The sequence below is a fragment of the Amblyomma maculatum genome, chromosome 2 (genome assembly GCF_055883805.1).
Source record: "Amblyomma maculatum isolate TAMU_Amacu chromosome 2, ASM5588380v1, whole genome shotgun sequence".
In the NCBI taxonomy this organism is placed as follows: Eukaryota; Metazoa; Arthropoda; class Arachnida; order Ixodida; family Ixodidae; genus Amblyomma; species Amblyomma maculatum.
In genome coordinates, this window is record NC_139345.1 from 169,834,333 (window position 1) to 169,852,268 (window position 17,936).

The 17,936-nt window shown below is 44.6% G+C and overlaps 1 protein-coding gene across 2 annotated transcripts in view; it reads left to right on the top strand.

Annotated features, from left to right (window-relative positions):
* The first annotated feature begins 1,416 nt into the window (after nucleotides 1-1,416).
* Nucleotides 1,417-17,936, top strand: part of LOC146200420 (ragulator complex protein LAMTOR3-like) — a 40,336-nt gene continuing 23,816 nt past the window's right edge. The window contains exons 1-5 of one of the 2 annotated variants that reach the window (XM_084595520.1): nucleotides 1,417-1,474; nucleotides 1,733-1,767; nucleotides 2,164-2,222; nucleotides 3,484-3,617; nucleotides 11,758-11,821. In XM_084595520.1, the coding sequence (XP_084451646.1) occupies nucleotides 1,466-1,474; nucleotides 1,733-1,767; nucleotides 2,164-2,222; nucleotides 3,484-3,617; nucleotides 11,758-11,821 (301 nt within the window). In that variant the 5' untranslated portion in view covers nucleotides 1,417-1,465. The other variant, XM_084595519.1, reaches the window with a different exon arrangement.

Genomic DNA, 17,936 nt, shown 5'->3' on the forward strand with positions numbered 1-17,936 from the left:
TTAACTTAACGATATATCCAGCGACGTTAGACGTAAACCGGAATATGTGACAGTGGGTAATGGGATGGCGGGAGATGCCATCACTTCCTTCAGTTTCTTGGTTACTGATTGCGGAAAAGCAGAAACGATTTTTTTGGCATCGACGCAAGGTGCCTTGATTTGGCTCTCAGATGAAACGTCTGTCTTGACAATGTAGTCAAGTGCCGCTAGTCAAGGAAACGTGTAGTCAAGTGTAGTCAAGTAAACGACATGCATCTAGCATGTCGTTTCCTTCCGCACATATTAGCCTTGTTAATGGGGTCGCTATAGGGCTTGAAATGTGTCTTTAGTGAGAATGTCCTTCTTTAACGTTTTAGAAGTTTCTTGCACTCTTTACTATGGGGCTCTTAATTGTTACCACTTCCAGCACAAGTGGTGTGATTATAATACCAAAATATTTTTGATTGTTTTCATAATAAACTTAATATCAATAAAAATTACATTAAAACGACGTTTATTAGCGAAATTCAAATAATGTTTATAATACAACACATATGCTAATATATGAATTATAATAACATTTAAAACTCAACCCTACAACGTTTACTTTGACTGTTATACTAACGCTTTATATCATGCAAGCATTTTGCAATGTACATTACATTTTTATGAAATTATTTTCATCTTCGGTGCTTGGCTTCGCATCCAGCGCTGAAAGACGGTTTGCTGTTGCAGACGAGTTGCTGTCATGTTAGCCTTGAACAAGCTTGCTTCGATGTGATAACTGCTCATTCAATTTTTTTTTTTTTTTTTCCTATTCTTGTACAGGCTTGGAAAAAATTCGGGTACTTAAAATGGACAAAAACCATGCCGCAATGTATGTCGTATGCTTGTTGAACATTTGCTGAGCAACAGTGTTTTTTAAACAAAGACTCCGTTCACGTGTGCAGTACGTTGACGACATGCCGCCGCAGCATCTACCTTTCATTTCGGGGCTGCACTCACCACGAAACCCGTGAGTGACAGCGCGAAAACAGGCAAACGTCACCCGCCGCCGCTGAAGCAGACGCGGAGCGAATAGGAGCGAACAGTGAGCAGGTCCCCTTGCGGCGGCGGAGAGTGTAACTCATGGAGAAACCAGAGAAACGTTCACATTGTTCCCGCGGTGATTGAGAAGGCCGTAAGTGCCGTAAGCACGGCCGTAAGAAAAAGCCCGCTCTCCCTCGAGACCGGCCGTGATTCATCGTACAAGCGATTGAAAATATATGAAAATCTTTCTGACTTTTCTGGGTTTCTTACCAGACCTTTTGTATTGCAATTGAATTAACGAGGTAAGAATTACAACATTACGAAGTTTTGTCTTAATGGTAAGGTTTACTTTTAACTCACTTTGAACCTACTATTAACTTATTTTGTGTTTTATCCTCTCGTTAGTGCACGTACGTACTGCGCGGTGGCGTGCCAAGCGTTCTTCAATGTAAACAACATGGCCGATGTAAGTCATATGATTTTTAGCCGCTCATGCTTGTTTTTGATAAGGCTGTTAATTTGGCCAACTGCGGTACTGATGTGCAGCAGTAAAAGCATCTTCAAGCAACCGATGCTTGGGCGGCACGTCCAAAATACCTAAGGGACGTCTGTCAATCGCCAGTCTTCGATTACTGTTTCGTCTCATCACTACCGCATACACCCCGCCCAGCAAATGTCTGTGTACTTTTATCCCGACCCTTACCATTTTTCTGTACACTTGCAGGAACTGAAGAAGCACCTTATACAACTTATTTCCAGGTAGAGAACCTTTTGTACAATTCTTTACGTGCTTGCATGCTATGTATTGGCACCCAGCTGTCGATGCCCCTAATCGGTATTCTGGCATTCTTTTTAAAGCGACCTGCCTCTCATAGTGCTGTCAGCGCCGTAATTTTTTTTTCACAGTTAGTGTTCATGAACACGTTTAGTTGCCAGGGCCGTTCTGGGTTCCAAGTTATTTTTAAGATGCACCTTTATGGTCTTCCTTCATTGAATTCGCGGTTGTTTTCGTTTCGATCCTTGCTGGAAGTAATCCGCCCAGCAACGTATCGAATCAGAACGTCTGCCTTGTTTTGTAATAAAGTGTTTGAATTCCGACCGCTTCTGTTTGTTCGGGGCTGCCTTTAATATGCGTTTTATTTTGCATATATTTAGGGTCCCAGGCCTTCAGGCCATCGTCTTCACAGACCGAGATGGTGTGCCGCTAATCAAAGGTAATGCTTTATGCTGATGTTGCTGTCCTAGGTCTCCACAAATCTGAGTATTGCCACCTCGTGTAGCTTGCACCGACAGAGTCGTTATTACTCGGTTGTGCATGCTTTTTGTTTTGGTGCGAGGTGATTGTTTTTTAAAGTCATGTTCTCTAAGTTCTGATGTGCTGCTGAGCACGACGATGGATTTTAGGAAACAAAAGACTCAGTAATAATAGCACCCTCAGTTGACAACGGAATTATGCGTTTTAGGAAGCGCTAGAATTAACGTGGACAGGGAGAGGCAGGCAAGGACGCGCGCTCATCCCTGTCTCTCGCTGTCCACTTCGATTCTAGGGATTCCAAAAGCGACAGTTGTATGCAAACTTCTGCTGCGCTTCCGGAGTGAACTCCGCCGTGAGGGAAGGGAATGAATGGGATCGTGAAAGGACGAGGAGGAGATGGAACCAGATGCAAATGGAGGGCTGTGTAGGTACTCTGGTGTCCTAGGAATGTTTTGAGGAAACCGGCCAGTATTTGACCACGACACTGGCTTTTTCAAACATATTTTGCATCATCATACCTCGGGGAAATTTATTGTAGGCTCTCGTCCCTCAAGGCCTGTAACAAACGTCTGAGAGATGGGGACAGCTGTACAGATGAATGCTGCTACCATATCAAAAGAGCTGCCGGAGTTTTCCAACTCTGCCACGCCATCCGGTCTTACTGCATCACACAACCTACCTACCAATTACACATCCGGAAACTTACACGACCTAGAGCAGTGAGTGCTGGTGTGCCATTGCACTTTGATCATCCTGGCCCTATCACAGGCCAACTACTATCTTCCTGAGTCATACCTGGAATTTTTTCGCTCACATTGCTGACAATGTTTAAACCTGGTTTTCTGAAGAATGGGGGGTTTAACACTATCCCATTAAAAATTGCATGCAGGGGCTGACAGCACACCAACTGGTCTCATAAGGAAACTGTAGCGGCTTGGAGGCTAACTTAAGACATGACTTTCCGAGGCTGGCCTTTACAGTCTTTCACCTGAGAGTGAGCAGTTTTTTTCTTGATGTCACAGGTTTTGAAGTTCGATATTCTTGGCAAAAATGCATATTTTGCTGGCAGAGAAGCTTCGGCATGGGAACAAACAAGCAAACACATGTACTTTTGCTCTGGAAAAAAAATTAGTATTCCTCCTGCTCTTTTCAAGCTATGGTTCCAGTGACGTGTTTAGATTTGGTTTTGACTGCTCTCTGGGGTTGAACCAAACATGCAGCTGCCACGGACAGTGCCCCCGAGCATGCCTTGCGGCCTGGTTTTCTCGCCACGGTAGGCATGGCCATGTCCCAGGGAAACAAGCTGGGGCTGGGAAAGTGCAACAAGATGGTTTCCTCCTACAGTAACTACCAGGTGCGTGCGTGAATGCCCTCAGGTGCTGCTTGTAATTTCTGTTTAAAGGAGTTTCCTTGTTGTTTTATTTAGTGTTCCAGCAGCTTGTGCAAGCGAGAAATTTTTCCACTAGTATTCCAGGCAGCGCAATTCATTGGCCCAATGTTGATACTGTGTTGGCTCTGTCTGGTTCAACATAAACAGTGCATTGCCAGCATAGTACCAATATAAGCTAATGGTTTGTGCCGCCTGAGATGGGTGTAGGTAGCTCTGGTGTTCAAGGGAACATGCTATACACGGGTGATTACTCTGTGAGTTTGGGTTAAACGCACGGTTTGTCCTTTGTTGTGAATGGTTTCTCTTTCTGGGCAGGTCACATCCATAAGATGTATTTTCATTTCTTCATCATTGTTGCAGACAAATTCGTTCTTCTGTGAGCTAACTGTTCCCCTAAATATTGGAGCTGTCTGTAAATACATTACTACACAGAAAGTGTAAATTTGTTGGTGGAGTACAGCATTCAGATGACGAATGGACTACTTGCACTGAGAATGGAGCTTTTGTAAGCCATTTCGAGAGTGAAAAATGATTGACAGGTGATGACATCATCTCAAGGTTTCTTGTTTCTCAAGCTAGAAAATGGTTAACTTCAGTATTAACCTGGTAGTTTCTGCTTTGCTGCAATAAAGAAGGAAAAAGGAATTAGGTGTGAAAAATTAGATTGAGCACACCCACACTGCCATCCCTATGCCGAGTAGAAGTAGAGTGGCAGAAAAATAGTATCCTCGCTCTGACTCCAAATTTGGCACCATTAGTTTTTGTTTTTTTTTTCACTGCCCAACAACCATAGATAGATCCACAAAAGGCACAGAAATCTTATTTTCACTTTTTAAAAGATGAGACGGGGGTCCTGCTTCCTTTGGCTTCCTCTGAGTTCAGAGGAGACTTGTCTCTCAGCTGCACACTTCTGGGTCATGCTATGTGATGTCATGCTATGTTTCTTAGTCATGAATTTGGCTGAGGAAATTTCACATCTTCCCAGTGCAATAATGTGCTTACTATTTCATTTTATAAATTTTTTTTTATAAAAATTTTTTTGGCCTGGGTTTGTAAGATATGACCAGTTAAGACGATAGGAGCAAGTTTTTATTTCAGTAGGTCCAATGGCAAAATTCTAATAATGCAGCTCTTGCAGCGTTGGGAGTTTCTCACATTTTATAAGAACGCTTTTATCAACTGAAATAGTATATTCAATTATCAAGCGATGTAGAATGCGGAAAGCTAAGTAATTTGTTGCACACGAAGAAGAGCATTATTTTTCAAGCATATTTCCCCATTCAGTATAGCCGGCAGCGTTGTGAGAAGAAAAGGACTGAGCAGTGTTTATCTTTTTCACACACACCACTTCATTCTAGAACAAAGTCCGCCTAACAGCCCACACGAAAGGCCTGTAATCTGCACTGTTGTGGCTACTTCTGTTGCCAGAGAGACATACCTTAATAGATGCACAATAACCTGCAGGTTTAGAAAACTACTGTTGAAAGCTGCCTTGTTGGAATGCAGCACGCAGGACCAGTGAACACCTAGAGGGCAAAAAAGAAGGGTAGTTTCCACCACGCAGTGGCATTGTGAGGTTGTTACTTTGCAGCAACCCCTTCTAAATGTCTGCTTGTGTGGGTCATTGATTGCCCCCTCATGTCTGTACCATTCAACAGCGCAAGTGATGTGACATGCCCGGTTTTATTTGAAGTAGTGCTCTGTAACAAGGCATTCAAGCAGAGCTTCTGCTAGGTAGCATTTAATGCACCGCAGGTGAAAAGTATTTTTGACGTAATGAAGAAACTCCTCTCAAGCAGCTAGCTACCTTTTACTGAAGTGTCTGAAAAGTGCAAGGCTTTGTCGGTGCCCTGAGAGGCGCCAATGTCTTACAAAATGTTTGGCTTGATTGGAACTACAATCAGAAGAAAAATAGTGATGGTTGACTTTGCTGGTTTCTGCTGGTATTGCTTTTTTATTTTTTGCTCGCAACTGTACAGTGTAGAGAGGCTATTTTTTGGACTGAAGTATATCGGGTACCTATGCTAATTTACGCAGTGTATTAGAATATACTGGGGTACAGTATGTACACACTAGTCATTCCATGTTACCAACCGTTTCATGCAGTAGGTCAGAGTATTTTCATAGTATTCTCTTTAATTCACTAATTCATCTAATTGAAATAACCTGTAAAGCTTGCTGTTGGGATGAACATTTTAGGAGCAAATTGTAGAGCACACCAAGAAATATTTGAACCTTCAGGTTTATTTTCATGCCATTTTTTGCTGATCTTAACAAGCCCTCTTGTAATTAGGCTGTGTAGATTAAGGCGTTTATTTTTCGAAAATTTGGTGGATGTTTTTGGCGCTTATGTGCTTTTTTGAAGTTTGTGTTTTTCGGTTAGCTCCATGACACAAACTGTAAAAAGGGGCGATTATCGGTGAAAGATATTCTTAAAGCACACAAGATTATAGAAGCAAAAAGGCAAACAGGCAAGTTCCCCTTTTGGGTGAACTTGGGAATATTGCCGTTTGACTTCAAGATGGTTTCCAAGAGATGCTAGGTGGAATTAAAAGGAGACTGGCCTTTATATCCTTGATATGGGGCCCTACACCGCTCATAATTTTCTGCTGAATGAAACCAGCTTCCCTCGGCACCCCTGAAAAGAACAACAAAGAATCCCCCCTCCTATGGGGCGAGGACAAAAGCTGGTCTCCTCCTACTACTTCCACGAAGAATGTGGGAGGGCCCTATGGGAACGAGTTATTTCAGTGGGGCAAACAGCCTTAGGGAGAAGCTGACTTAGAGATTTCCGCAAATGGTTTGTTGCTACAGCAACAGAGATGCTAGCTGGCTCGTTTTAGCAGCAGGCGCGGTAGTGCCTCGAGTGTCGCCCCCTCTTAGAACTGCTTTTTTGAGTGGCTGCTGACCCTTTCTCTACTCTGAAAGGAAGGAAATGGGAAGTTTGTCATCAAGAATGGGTCTTAAAGCAAGAACATAACAAAAACTGGCATTTTTCGGTTTTAAGCGGCGCCATAATTTTTTTATTCATGGATATTTATCATTTTTTTTTTGTTAAAAATGCCCTACTCGTAATACACTCCCATTTTTCATGGTTACAACGATAAGTGCAGTTCCCTCGGTTGCAGCGCATCCCACATGTTCGTCCTTTAATAAAAGAAATAAATCTCACTTGGAACAGCCAGCCTTTATTGCAGCCACTCCAATGTCACGATAAAGAAAATACAGAATCACCACCTCAGTCTCCTTTCCTGAAGATGCCTATTTGCCTATAAAGGGAAAATCCACGCTTTTCCAAGTAATTCATAATAAAGTGCCTGGCAGCCTTTCACTGTCTGTGCGAGACCTTTCTGCCTTGCAAGATTTTTGTAGCCACAGGCCTGGGGTCAGCTCACTATTGGTGTAGAAGTCAGCAAGATCTTCGTATAAATTTGTAAACAGGCTTTTTTTGACCTGTTGAAATCCTTTGAAGTAGAAGACTGCACGGGCTCGGGCTGGCCCGAAAGCCTGGGCCCAGCCTGGTCTGTGGGCCGGGCTTGGAAATTGCTGCTTTGCTGGGCTCAGACCGCGCTCGGGCGGGAAGTTGCGGGCCTTGGCCGGGTGCGGGCTTGAAGTTGCAGGCCCAGGCCGGGCTGTGGCTAACTGTGTATGGCTACTTTAGAAAATGTTGAAATCCCGGCGCTAAAATTATTGAGGTGGTTCTTTAGTGAACCACAAATAGTACATTTCTTAATGCTGAATGAGAGAAAGCATAGTTGTAGGCAGAGTTTAATCAGCTGCGCTCAGTGGTTTGTTCAAGTTACTTTGGGTGTGCACGCCTCTCGGCATTCAACAACATAAGCGGAAAAGTTAAAAAGAGAATGCGCAAAACCTTGCAGCGTGTTCTACTAAAGTGCAGATCTTATAGAGCACTCCAACGCATGACACATGGCTTGTTTACTGAGCAAGTGCTTACTAAAGTACGCAACGCCGCTAGATTTAGATTTCTCAACCGTCAATGAGCATACTCCGTCAGAAATAGCAGAATCTTGTATCATTTCTGTTTCGTGTTATTCAGCCACTGCAGAAGGACCTTTCATCGACTGCTCGACAGGTAGCCGTCTTCACCTCAACCCCCCTTCCCCAAAAAGAAAAATATCTCTACGCTATGAGAAATGCCATTGAATAAGACCATATTGCATTAGGAATCTTCGCATAATGATGCACAATAAACGCATTTTTTTCGTCTCCGTAACAATGCTGAGAACGGCCATGAGTTCTTCAATAGAATACTGTTTCACAAGACTCTGTAGATTTTTTTTTCTTTCCTGCCCTTGATCACACAGGTTCCTGTGGCCTAGTTGCCGGGGGCATTCTATGTGTGGGATTAAGCAAACAACTTGCTTCAGGAGCTAATTGATAATGAAAAGCCATATTTAAAATCACTGTAATCTATAGCTTTTAAATGTGAATGAGCACAATAGCTTTAACTAAAATGACGTGCCTGAAGTTTCTTGACCGAGCATTTGCTTCGGCTGGTACTTTAGGAGTGCCCTTCTCTGCTCAGAAGAATATTTTTCTCATTTTTCTCCCATCTTGATTTGTTGTTATGTATCATTTAAGCAGTATTATTTATTTAATAATACTACCAGTTCTTTCTATTCAGGGCTATGATAGGAGTGTGTTGCTTAGATCACAAGTACATGCATAGTAGTATACTAAAACATTGTACATGAAATATATTCATGACCAAAGGAAAAAAAATGTGAACAGCATACCTACCATTGCGAATCCAGCAATTGAGACAACAGAGAGAATTACTCACGGCTCTTAGCATATACAGTATTATCGGTAAGTTTATTACAACCTCTCTTCGGACATAATGGTAGCACACATGGAAGACTAATGCAGAACATAGGTGGACAGTTTCATATTTGATAGCCACTACATCCCACAACACCAATGAAGAGCTTGCAGTCTCGTGCTTTTTTGATAAGAAAAGGAATAGTTCATGCAATCTTTTGAAAATCTTTTCTCTTCCATGTGCTTAGAATTTTTGTACTGCATTATTCAGAATGTGACTCTGTTATATACTATTTGATGTCAATCAAGACTATGCAGCGAAAGCTACGCAAGTATTCCACAAGAAAAAAAGGAGGCGTATCACTACGCGCTCGTTTCGTGGCCGAGTGGTTTCTGCAGAAACGGGCTTTATTCCGAGCATACACGTTTGCAGTAACTTGCTTTCGCGTGCCTGGACATCTTCGCAGTATGGATCTTGTAGAAAAAATCCGCTCCGAAGAGGCAGTCGAGGTCGCTGCATTGCGCAGCGCGGAGGGCACCGTTGGCAGGGTTGCGGGGCAGCGAAAATGCGACATGAATGAAAATGACAAACAAAACATACAAATTAATCAAATCCGATCTTTTCTCCCTAAAAAAGGTGCTTTTCTTGGAGTTGATGGCAAATGTAAGATTTATTAAGCTTGCAGACAAAGCAACTATTATTTTCTCTCGTCAAGAGCAGGCACTATTTTTCATCGCAGATGCAGGGAGCGCAAGCAAGAGCTCTAGCTTTAGCAGTATTGCACTTGATGTATGAAATGAAGTACAGGTCATTTATGATGGAATAAAAAAAAGGAGTTTTCTTTTTTCTGTTTTAACTGTACTTTTAAGGAGTTTGCTCAGACTGACTGCCGGGCCTAGGTTGGGCCGAATATTTGTAGCACAGACCTGATTCAGGCCTGCTTCATGTCAGTGCACGCCCTATTTGGGCCCGGGCTTTGAACCATGAGCCCGGACCGGGCATGGGCCGCAAAATCAGGCCTGTGCAGTGCTCTAAACCTGCTGGTGAAAATCCCGTCCCTCTGCTTCTGCCAGTCGCGTACATGTTTCAGTAACACTAAACGCATGTGAGGCTGCATAGTTGGCACTTGCCTCTGCACATGAGGTTACTTTTCCCTTTTTTTTCTCTTTTAAACTGGTGCCATAATGATCACAGTGCATCTAGTGATGCTTCTGTGTTAGCTTGACTTCTTGTCAGTGCTTTGCTTATGAGACATTTCAGATGCTTGTGAGGTCTTTTGGTATCCATGGCTGTGGTAGGCTAGTTAGATGATATCGATGTGCAAGAAATACTGGCCATAATTTTGCGATGCTGGTGACTGTGCTTTGTTGCTGTTGTAATATTTTTCTCCTCTCGGGTCTAGCATGTGTGTGATTTTTAGGCAAATCACCTCCCCTCCCCAACGAAAGATGAAGTGTACGTTAGAATAATGAAAGTACAATGTGTGCTCTCGATTAGTATTTACTGCATCAAAAGGAGAGCCTGTGGAATAGTAACACATGAAAACTGAGCACATTTTAAGCTCATCCTGAAACTGTGGTATGGATTTCAAGAATTTAACAAATTGGTTTGAAATTGTTATCTAATGGCTGTAAGTACCAGTCTGTAGTAGGACCCAGGCTCTCACCGTTCTTTATGCAGTTCTTTCAGGTTTTTTTGCACCGACCAATTACACAATCTTCTCTTTTTGCAGAGAGGCCAATATGACATAATTGTGGTGAAAGAAGCTTGGCTTACAGATGCAAGTAAAGGAGGGTTTTACTAAGAAATGAGACTGCTATGTACTGAACTGCATAAATGAGGTATGGCTGCCATAGAGCAAACAAAAGCCACAAAAACTTGGTATCGTAACAGAGCAAGGAGAAAGGTTGCTAATCTGAAATCCTGGATCATCTAAAGAAATTCTCTGGTCCTGTAATTTCGAATGTAAATTAGACCGCATAATTTGAAGTGTCGGTCTGCACCGCCTTGGTTAAGTCGAAAGTCTGGGCGCTGTGCGGGAATGCGTGATTCCAATTTGTCCGCAAACCATTGAAGTGATGGCCTATCAGAACTGCAAAGCGATAACAACACTTGATATGCCGTAGGAGCCCAGAACTCCCATTGCAAGAAAACTCTCTGGTGTGGTTTGCGGACTGCCGAAGCACGTGCCTGCACATGGAGAGGCATGCTTCACAACAACACAGTCAAGGATACCAGTTTTAGAGTTTCTGTAAGCTAGCTTTGGATGAGCGGCGACGAGGTTGTGACGTACGAGCTACATGCAGCGTGCTCTACTCTACCAGGCGACGGGCAATTGTAACGTCAGCAATGTGACTGCCGCTGGCTGCTTGGGGTGTCTACCACGTGAATGGCGATCATGGCATCGGCGATGTGTGGCTTGCGCAGTGTGCTTATGCATGCGGTCACTGTTGGTGCAATTGTACCATTCATATTGGTGCAAGAAAGTTTTTGGAACTTCTGAAATTGTGCACGCTCGCGGCACCCTGGGGCTTTCTATGCTGGACGCAATTTCTGATAATCAGTAGGTGCTGATCAGTTGCTGCCTGCCAACTACTCGGCAGCGTATCTGGCACCAGCAAGGAAGAGGTGCTCGGCATTATAACCTCTGCCACACGGATGCGAGTTGGCAGGCCAGAGATAAAATTATGGGCGCGGAGCCCAATTTGTATCAGAGAGGGCCGTGAGAAGCTGCTTTATCAATACTTAGGCTGATATGGAGTGATCTGCTAACTCGATGAGGTAAATTGTGCAGTTCTTCCCTGAGGAAGTTTGCTCCTCTAGATGCCCAAGTCTGAAATTGCACATGTCGCACATATGAAGTCTTACTTCGCCCGTCAGCCGCTCACTGGTGTCTACTACCAGGTGGCAGACACCAATATTCCTTGTTGTTAGGTTCACCATTAGTTAGGGCTGAGGCCTTTGCTTTTCAGAGAGGAGGAGATGTGCTACATTTTTGACCATCTTCGTGGCGCTGTTATGAGGCTGGTCTGCATTACCTGACACTTACCTTGTTCATGCTAGCGGCCACTGGTTTCTTGTCTTCTCCCAAGTGCCTGGCTGCTTGGTACCTCCTAGCAGTCCCAGTAAAGCTACCCTGGCAACATCAACTCTTTATCGGTGACAACATTGTCAAGATTGTACTGTAGCATATTGCAGACTCCAAAATGACCTTTATAGAGACAGCCATCCGTGGGAACTATGCGCCATATACTCGCACATTCTTCATTTTGTTATTTTGTTTTATGCCCACGTTTTTCTTTTGGTGTGCTTTCTTTTCAGGTGGTGAGCTTCAACAGGCATCCTGTGACCATCACACTGGTTGCAAGCAGTTCAGCAAATACTGGTACGTAACGATACCACCTGTCCTAGTTGTACAACTGTTGCTGATGTTCCAATATGTACTGCTGTTACCACATACAGTGAAATCTCGCGAGTCAGAACTCGTGGATTTCTTAAGTCTTGATCTGTTCAGTACTGAAGCATTGGCCCTGCCAACACTAACTTATTGAGTTTATTGGTGGTTTTTTTTTTTGGGGGGGGGGGGGGGGGTGAACCGGAGTAAGACTGAGGAGGTATTGTCAAGCCGTATAGAGACATGTTTGGAGAGGGGTCACGACAACAAGAAAAAAAAGGTGAGCGTTTCAGTCACGCAGACTGGCCGCCGAAATCAAGCAGAGGTTATTTATTCTGAAAGTTACTTTTCTGTCAAAGATATTTGTATTTCATCCTCAGAAGACTTGCTGTCAAACTTTTCTGTTGGCGTCTCAGCATGACATCTGAGCTCGCTCGGCACGGTCATCACATGATAAGCTTGCCAGGGGTCACTACACACTTTAATGGATACGTCTACTTATTCGTAAACAGTCACATATGATGCAGGCATTAGCATTGCAGATCGCCCTTCATGCCGTTTTTTTACTTGCAAACGTTGCTGGTGCAGTCGCCGATGTTAGTGTGGTGGCCTCTCCTACTATGCACATTGAAGAAAAATTGCAAGGTTTTGGCACATGCTGATGAATTTGTTGCATGTAGATTGTGAGGAATTGGAGTGCAGCATCATCTAAACGTTCACTCAGTCACCTTGGCCCACTACGCCACTCTGCCGTTGCTGCAGGCACCACCACACTAAGGCCGGTGAGAAGTATGCACGTGCACAGAGCGTTCCAACAACTCTGAGAGGAGAGCCTTGAGCACTTCGAGGCACTCTGAGTAAGATGCGAGCTGTATGTAGTTGCAATGTTAGATTTTAAGATGGTATTCGAGTAACTTAACACTTCCCTCAAAAGGATCACTACTGGGTCCATTCCTGTTCCTAACTTATAATTAAGTTACCAAATAATGCATCTTTTAATGCTTGCATGTTCACCAATGTTTGCACTGTGTATCGCTCAGTTACTGATATCCTCAGCTAAATACTCCTTCAAGACGACCTTAACTAATGGCGTGCTGGTCTGTTAACACTTTTGGGCCGACGGGAAAAATGGTAGTTTTTGGGTGGTGTAGCTGATACTTCTTTTTCTGTTTAACATAGCATGCTTGGTAGTAAATTTTATAGTTGTTTTAGAGAAGCTCTAAACGATAAAATTTTATTTCCAGTAGTGTTATTCTCAAAACATTGTACACCGAGAAAAACGTAGGTAGAAGCATGGTGCTGATTAACAGAGGTGACATGTTAAAATATGTTTTTTAGCAAACGGGACTTCATTGCGTCAATAAATATCAACATTTTATGGATAAAGAGTTTTTAGTTTAAAGTAGCACTCCTAGTTTTCAGTTTTGGGAAAAAAAATAAGGCTCCTAGTGAACACCGTGCCAGCAGGCAATAGCAGTGCCAGGATCGACACACGGCGATCTTGTGAAAACACAGCTCTCTGTGCAGCTGCCAGCAAGTGGCTCTTTCCTAAAGGCCTGTCGGGAAACGATTCGGAAAAGGAAGTGAAAGTTATTGGTGGATGCTTGTTGGCATTCCAAGTCAGTCTGTTGCAGTTTTGCTATCTCTCAAAATCTGTCAAACCAAAGTTGTCATTTTTGTCACTGCTTCTGTCGTCGTCAAAGAAGTTGCCTGTGAATGCATTAGGCTCGGAGGAGGCAAGCCTTTTCTGCAGGGCAGGATGTCACTGCCATGATGTAAACAAGGTGTACATGTCACCCGGCCTGCCTCTGGAGGAATTTTGAATCTCATTTCTTGGCTGAAAAACAGAACAGTAAACCAAAACGTAGGGAATAGTTATTGTATTACTTACTGAATGGCTGTAACTCTCCGTGAGCACTTCAAAAGAGGGTATATTTGATTGAAATCATTGATAGCAAGTAAGGGTGTACAAACATTAGCTTTTTAAAATACGAATTGAATACGAATGCTTAGTTCCAATTATTGAATCGAATACTGAATAATCAAAGACACTCATTTAACCACTACAAAACATTTATTTGAGCATCCAAAAACATCACAGTTCAACTATCAACGAGTAAATGAACACAAAAGGAATGTGTTGCTGCACAAAAAACTATCAGTCTGACTATAAGGAGAGTGGAAATATCGCAGAAAATGGCTAGTACACAGCATTGATTAAGGCTAGCTTGCCGTAAGCACAAAAGCGCCTTGATGGGATGAACATTAAAGGTTGTCATGAAGCAAAATTAGCTGCTCTACATGGTCAGGCAGAAGTCGTTCCCTTCTAGCTGAAACAACTGGAAGCTTCTCTTTGACTTGCTGGTCTAAGTGGCACTTAAAGGCGTCCAAAACATGCATGGAGCGAAGCCCCAAGCTAGCACCCGGCCTCTTGCGCCACACACAGTCAGTCCAGTCGATGACGAGATCCATGTCCATCCAACCTTTCTGATTGGCACGCACTATAATTTCTCGCGGAAAGTTTGCAGACTTTGGGAGTGTCTTGCGCTTGAAAATAAGAAAAAGAGCCAACTGGCTACCATCCGCAGTACAGGCCAGCATTGCGGTTACCCGGGTCTTCTCGTTGCCGGACATAAGCACTCGAACTTGTTTCGCCCCAGTCGACTCCACTGTGGTATTGGCGGCCATATCAAAATAGACAGGAGTTCGGTCAGCGTTTGTGATCTGCCCAAGTTGATATGCGTTGCTGGGTTGCAACGATAGAATGTATCGCTGAAAGGAAATCAGCTTCTCCTCGAAAGCATCCAGCAGCTTCTGGCACACACGAGTCTGTCTACGAAGTGAAAATCTTTTGCACTTCATGAATCTTGTTATCTAATTCCGGCTTGCTTTGAATTAGCTTCTTGAGAGGCCTCGATTACGCGCAAGCTCGGTGGTGACTGGCTTGTGATCCACACGCAGCTGCCTCGTGAAGTCGGCCAGCTCATCTTCAAGGTCAGGAAACATCCCCGCTCGCGAATTTTGGCAGCCTTTGTCTGACGTTTTGCACTCAAAGATTTAAGTTTTCAGTCTTCGCCAGACGCAAGCACAAGTCTCTGGCACACCAAAATGGTGGGCTGCATGCCTATTGCGGCTCTTTTTTGCATGCAGAACAACTTTACACTTAAAGCTATTCTCGTGGCGGACACGCCGTGTCTTCATGGCCGCTGCATCCATTTCAAAAACGATATCGTACGGAGAGGCTGCCGGAGAACACCACCGCCGTGCTACGGACGATGAACTCACGCTGTAAACGTAGCAAAAGCGTGGCGAGGCAGTTCGTCCCTTGAATTCTTTTGTGCCACGTTCGCTGAGAGGAATGACAAGTGACAAGCACCACACCGGTTGCAAATGGCTCCTGGGGCCGTATTACGGGCCGCCCTATAATTGAGAGCGCTCTAAAACGCCCGCTCCTATTGGTCGCCGTCGCCATCTTGAAAAGTTGCGTCACGGGATGCTGCGATTGCGTCGCGGAGGCGAAAAAACAGATGACGTCGCGCACCTAATTATGCCCGTGGTTTTAGACTATTTTTGTAGAGCGCGATGAGACGGTCTAAAACGTTTTAGAGAGAGTTTTAGAGCGAAAATGGCGGCGGCGTCCGCGGTAGAGTGGTGGCTGCGGCGCTGAAGCGGCAACGCCGCGTGAGCAACGACAAAGGGCGGTGTGTGAGAATGCGTTCTACTTGTTCGGCGAGTTGTTCAGACGCCTATTTCGACTTGAAAATGCGAAAGCGGAATGGTGGTGCGACGAATGCGCCGATGAACTGTGATGAAGCTCGCAGTCGACCGCTCTTGGCTGTCATGCGTGCTCCGATCTCAACTACTGCAAAGTTGGCGCTGAAGGGTGGTTGGGCTCTGCAGTGCGCCCAAAGCAAAAGGCGGAAGCGAAGGCGACATACAGTGCAAAACGAATGAAAACGAGCGAGGTTGGTAGTGTACGCTCAACCGCGTTGCTTTTCCCCGTGCTCGTTTTAACTGAAGCATTTGTGTGTGAGACGTTCGTGTGGACATAAAAGTTTATTTTGCCTGTGCTCCTCGATCGATCTTTCTTTTGTTTCTGTTTCCTAAAGAAAAATAAACAAAGCCCCGATTACACCGCTTTTGATATGATTTCTTCGCGCATTTAGGACCATGACACAGTACCTTGACATCAGACGATGCGCAAAAGCCGGCACTAGCCGTGGAATCAGCTGTTTTACTGAAAATCGCCATTTTTACAGTTTGTTTACCTCTGCCAGCGCGCCCTCGCGGCAAAAGAAGCTGCCCACGAGAGCGTTTAATTGCAAAACTGTAGCTGCTTCTTGATTTTTTTGATGACATTGAACTTGAAATGCGGCTTCTTGAAAACATAAAGCTTTAGTTAATTTATTCACACGCTATATCTGTAAAAAAGTTAGCAAACGGCTCCTTGACGTGCGAATAAGCCTGTTGCCGTGAAAATAAGCGATTCGGGGCGGCACCCTGGCGATCATTGGTTGATTCCGATTTTCGTCACGCGTTGACGTCTCGCCGAGACGTCACGGTGTCTTCATTTTGACTTCACGCTCTATAACTTTAGAGCGAGTCCCGTAATTCGGCCCCTGCAATGCAGAAAATGACAAGAAAATGTGCACCCATGGTTGCCAGCAGCATGTGAGCTCCCACGTCGTATGCAGTCGAACCTGGATAATTCGAATTTTGGTTATATCAAACTCATGGAATATCCCCTTGAAAATTCTATGTAAAAAAAAGTATAGGAAATCTGCGTCATATATCGAACTCAATTTCACCGGTCGTTCGATATATCGAACTCAGCACCACGCATTGGACGGTGCACATTTCTCAAAGACGATCGCATCACCCTAGGCCGCTCGCCGCGTGACGTTTTGCAGCCACGCACGGAAGGAATGAGAGAGCACAGTTCTGCGACGGCTTGTCAAGGCAGCGCCGCACCCTTTCCCCTTTCTCCAAACGCGCCCACATCTGCGGTGATCGCTGCCGCGGACCAGCACGTGACGTTTGCAAGATGCGCGTGAAAGAACGAGAGGGAACCAATGCAGCCATGGTGTTCGGGAGGGGGGAAAAACGCGATAGAGCGAAGCGAAAAGGTGTTCCCACTCTTCTGCCGAGCTTTATCTCCTTCCTTTTTCTCTCCCGGTCTTCGTTCAAAGCAACACGCACTACGCATGCACGGACAAGCCAGCTCGGCCCGTGGCAGACGCTTTCTCCAGTGTGTGTTGTGAACGCTCTGCCCGCGGCGGCTAACGTGCGATGCGCGTCTCGTCTCGTGCCATCGTGCTGCACGTGCATAAGCTACGGCGGCTGCTGACACTATGAAGCGGCAGTTTGTCTTTTTTTTTTCTTTTGTTTTTGCAGGAGTCGTTCATTTGCCGTCGTGCTGAGCCTGCAGCATAGCGTATGCTATTCCGGCTGCGGACGTTAAGATGCTGCAATTTTTTTTTCTTTTTCGAGAGTCGTCCGTACTTATCGGGCTGAACGTGCGGCGCAGCGTAAGCCATGGTCGGCTGCGGACGTTAAGAAGCAGCAGGCTTTTTTTTTTTTTTTGCGAGAGTCATCCATTCTTACATCTACGAATCAATGAAAGCACGCAGTCAGCTGCGATATCATGACACCGACTTTTAACTTTGTTCGCTTCAAATGGAAGTTGCAGCTGTCATGCTTTCCAATGATTTTGCGGCAGTGGACTACACCCGCCCCCAAGCGCGGCGTGATAAATTGAACCAGGCTTGTGCAATCAAGCCATCACGGGCACTATGCCAAGTTCGCTCCCTGCCACCGCAGGATCTATCAAAATTATAGTCAAAAGATAAACACGATGGGACATTATCGTTGCGTAGCATTTTGGTGTGCTGCCAATAAATGAGCTGTGGATGCGACGATCGAAACGGAGGGACGCGCCTCCGAACGCATTTTTTTTTTCTTTTTCCAAATTCTCGGGGGCAAAAGTGGGGGGTGGGTCCATTTTGCAAGTGGGTTGATTGCGCGACAAATACAGTATCGTTTTTCACGATCGCAAGTGGAGTCTGAAGCCGATTTCTGTGAATCGAATTATCAATATATCGAACTA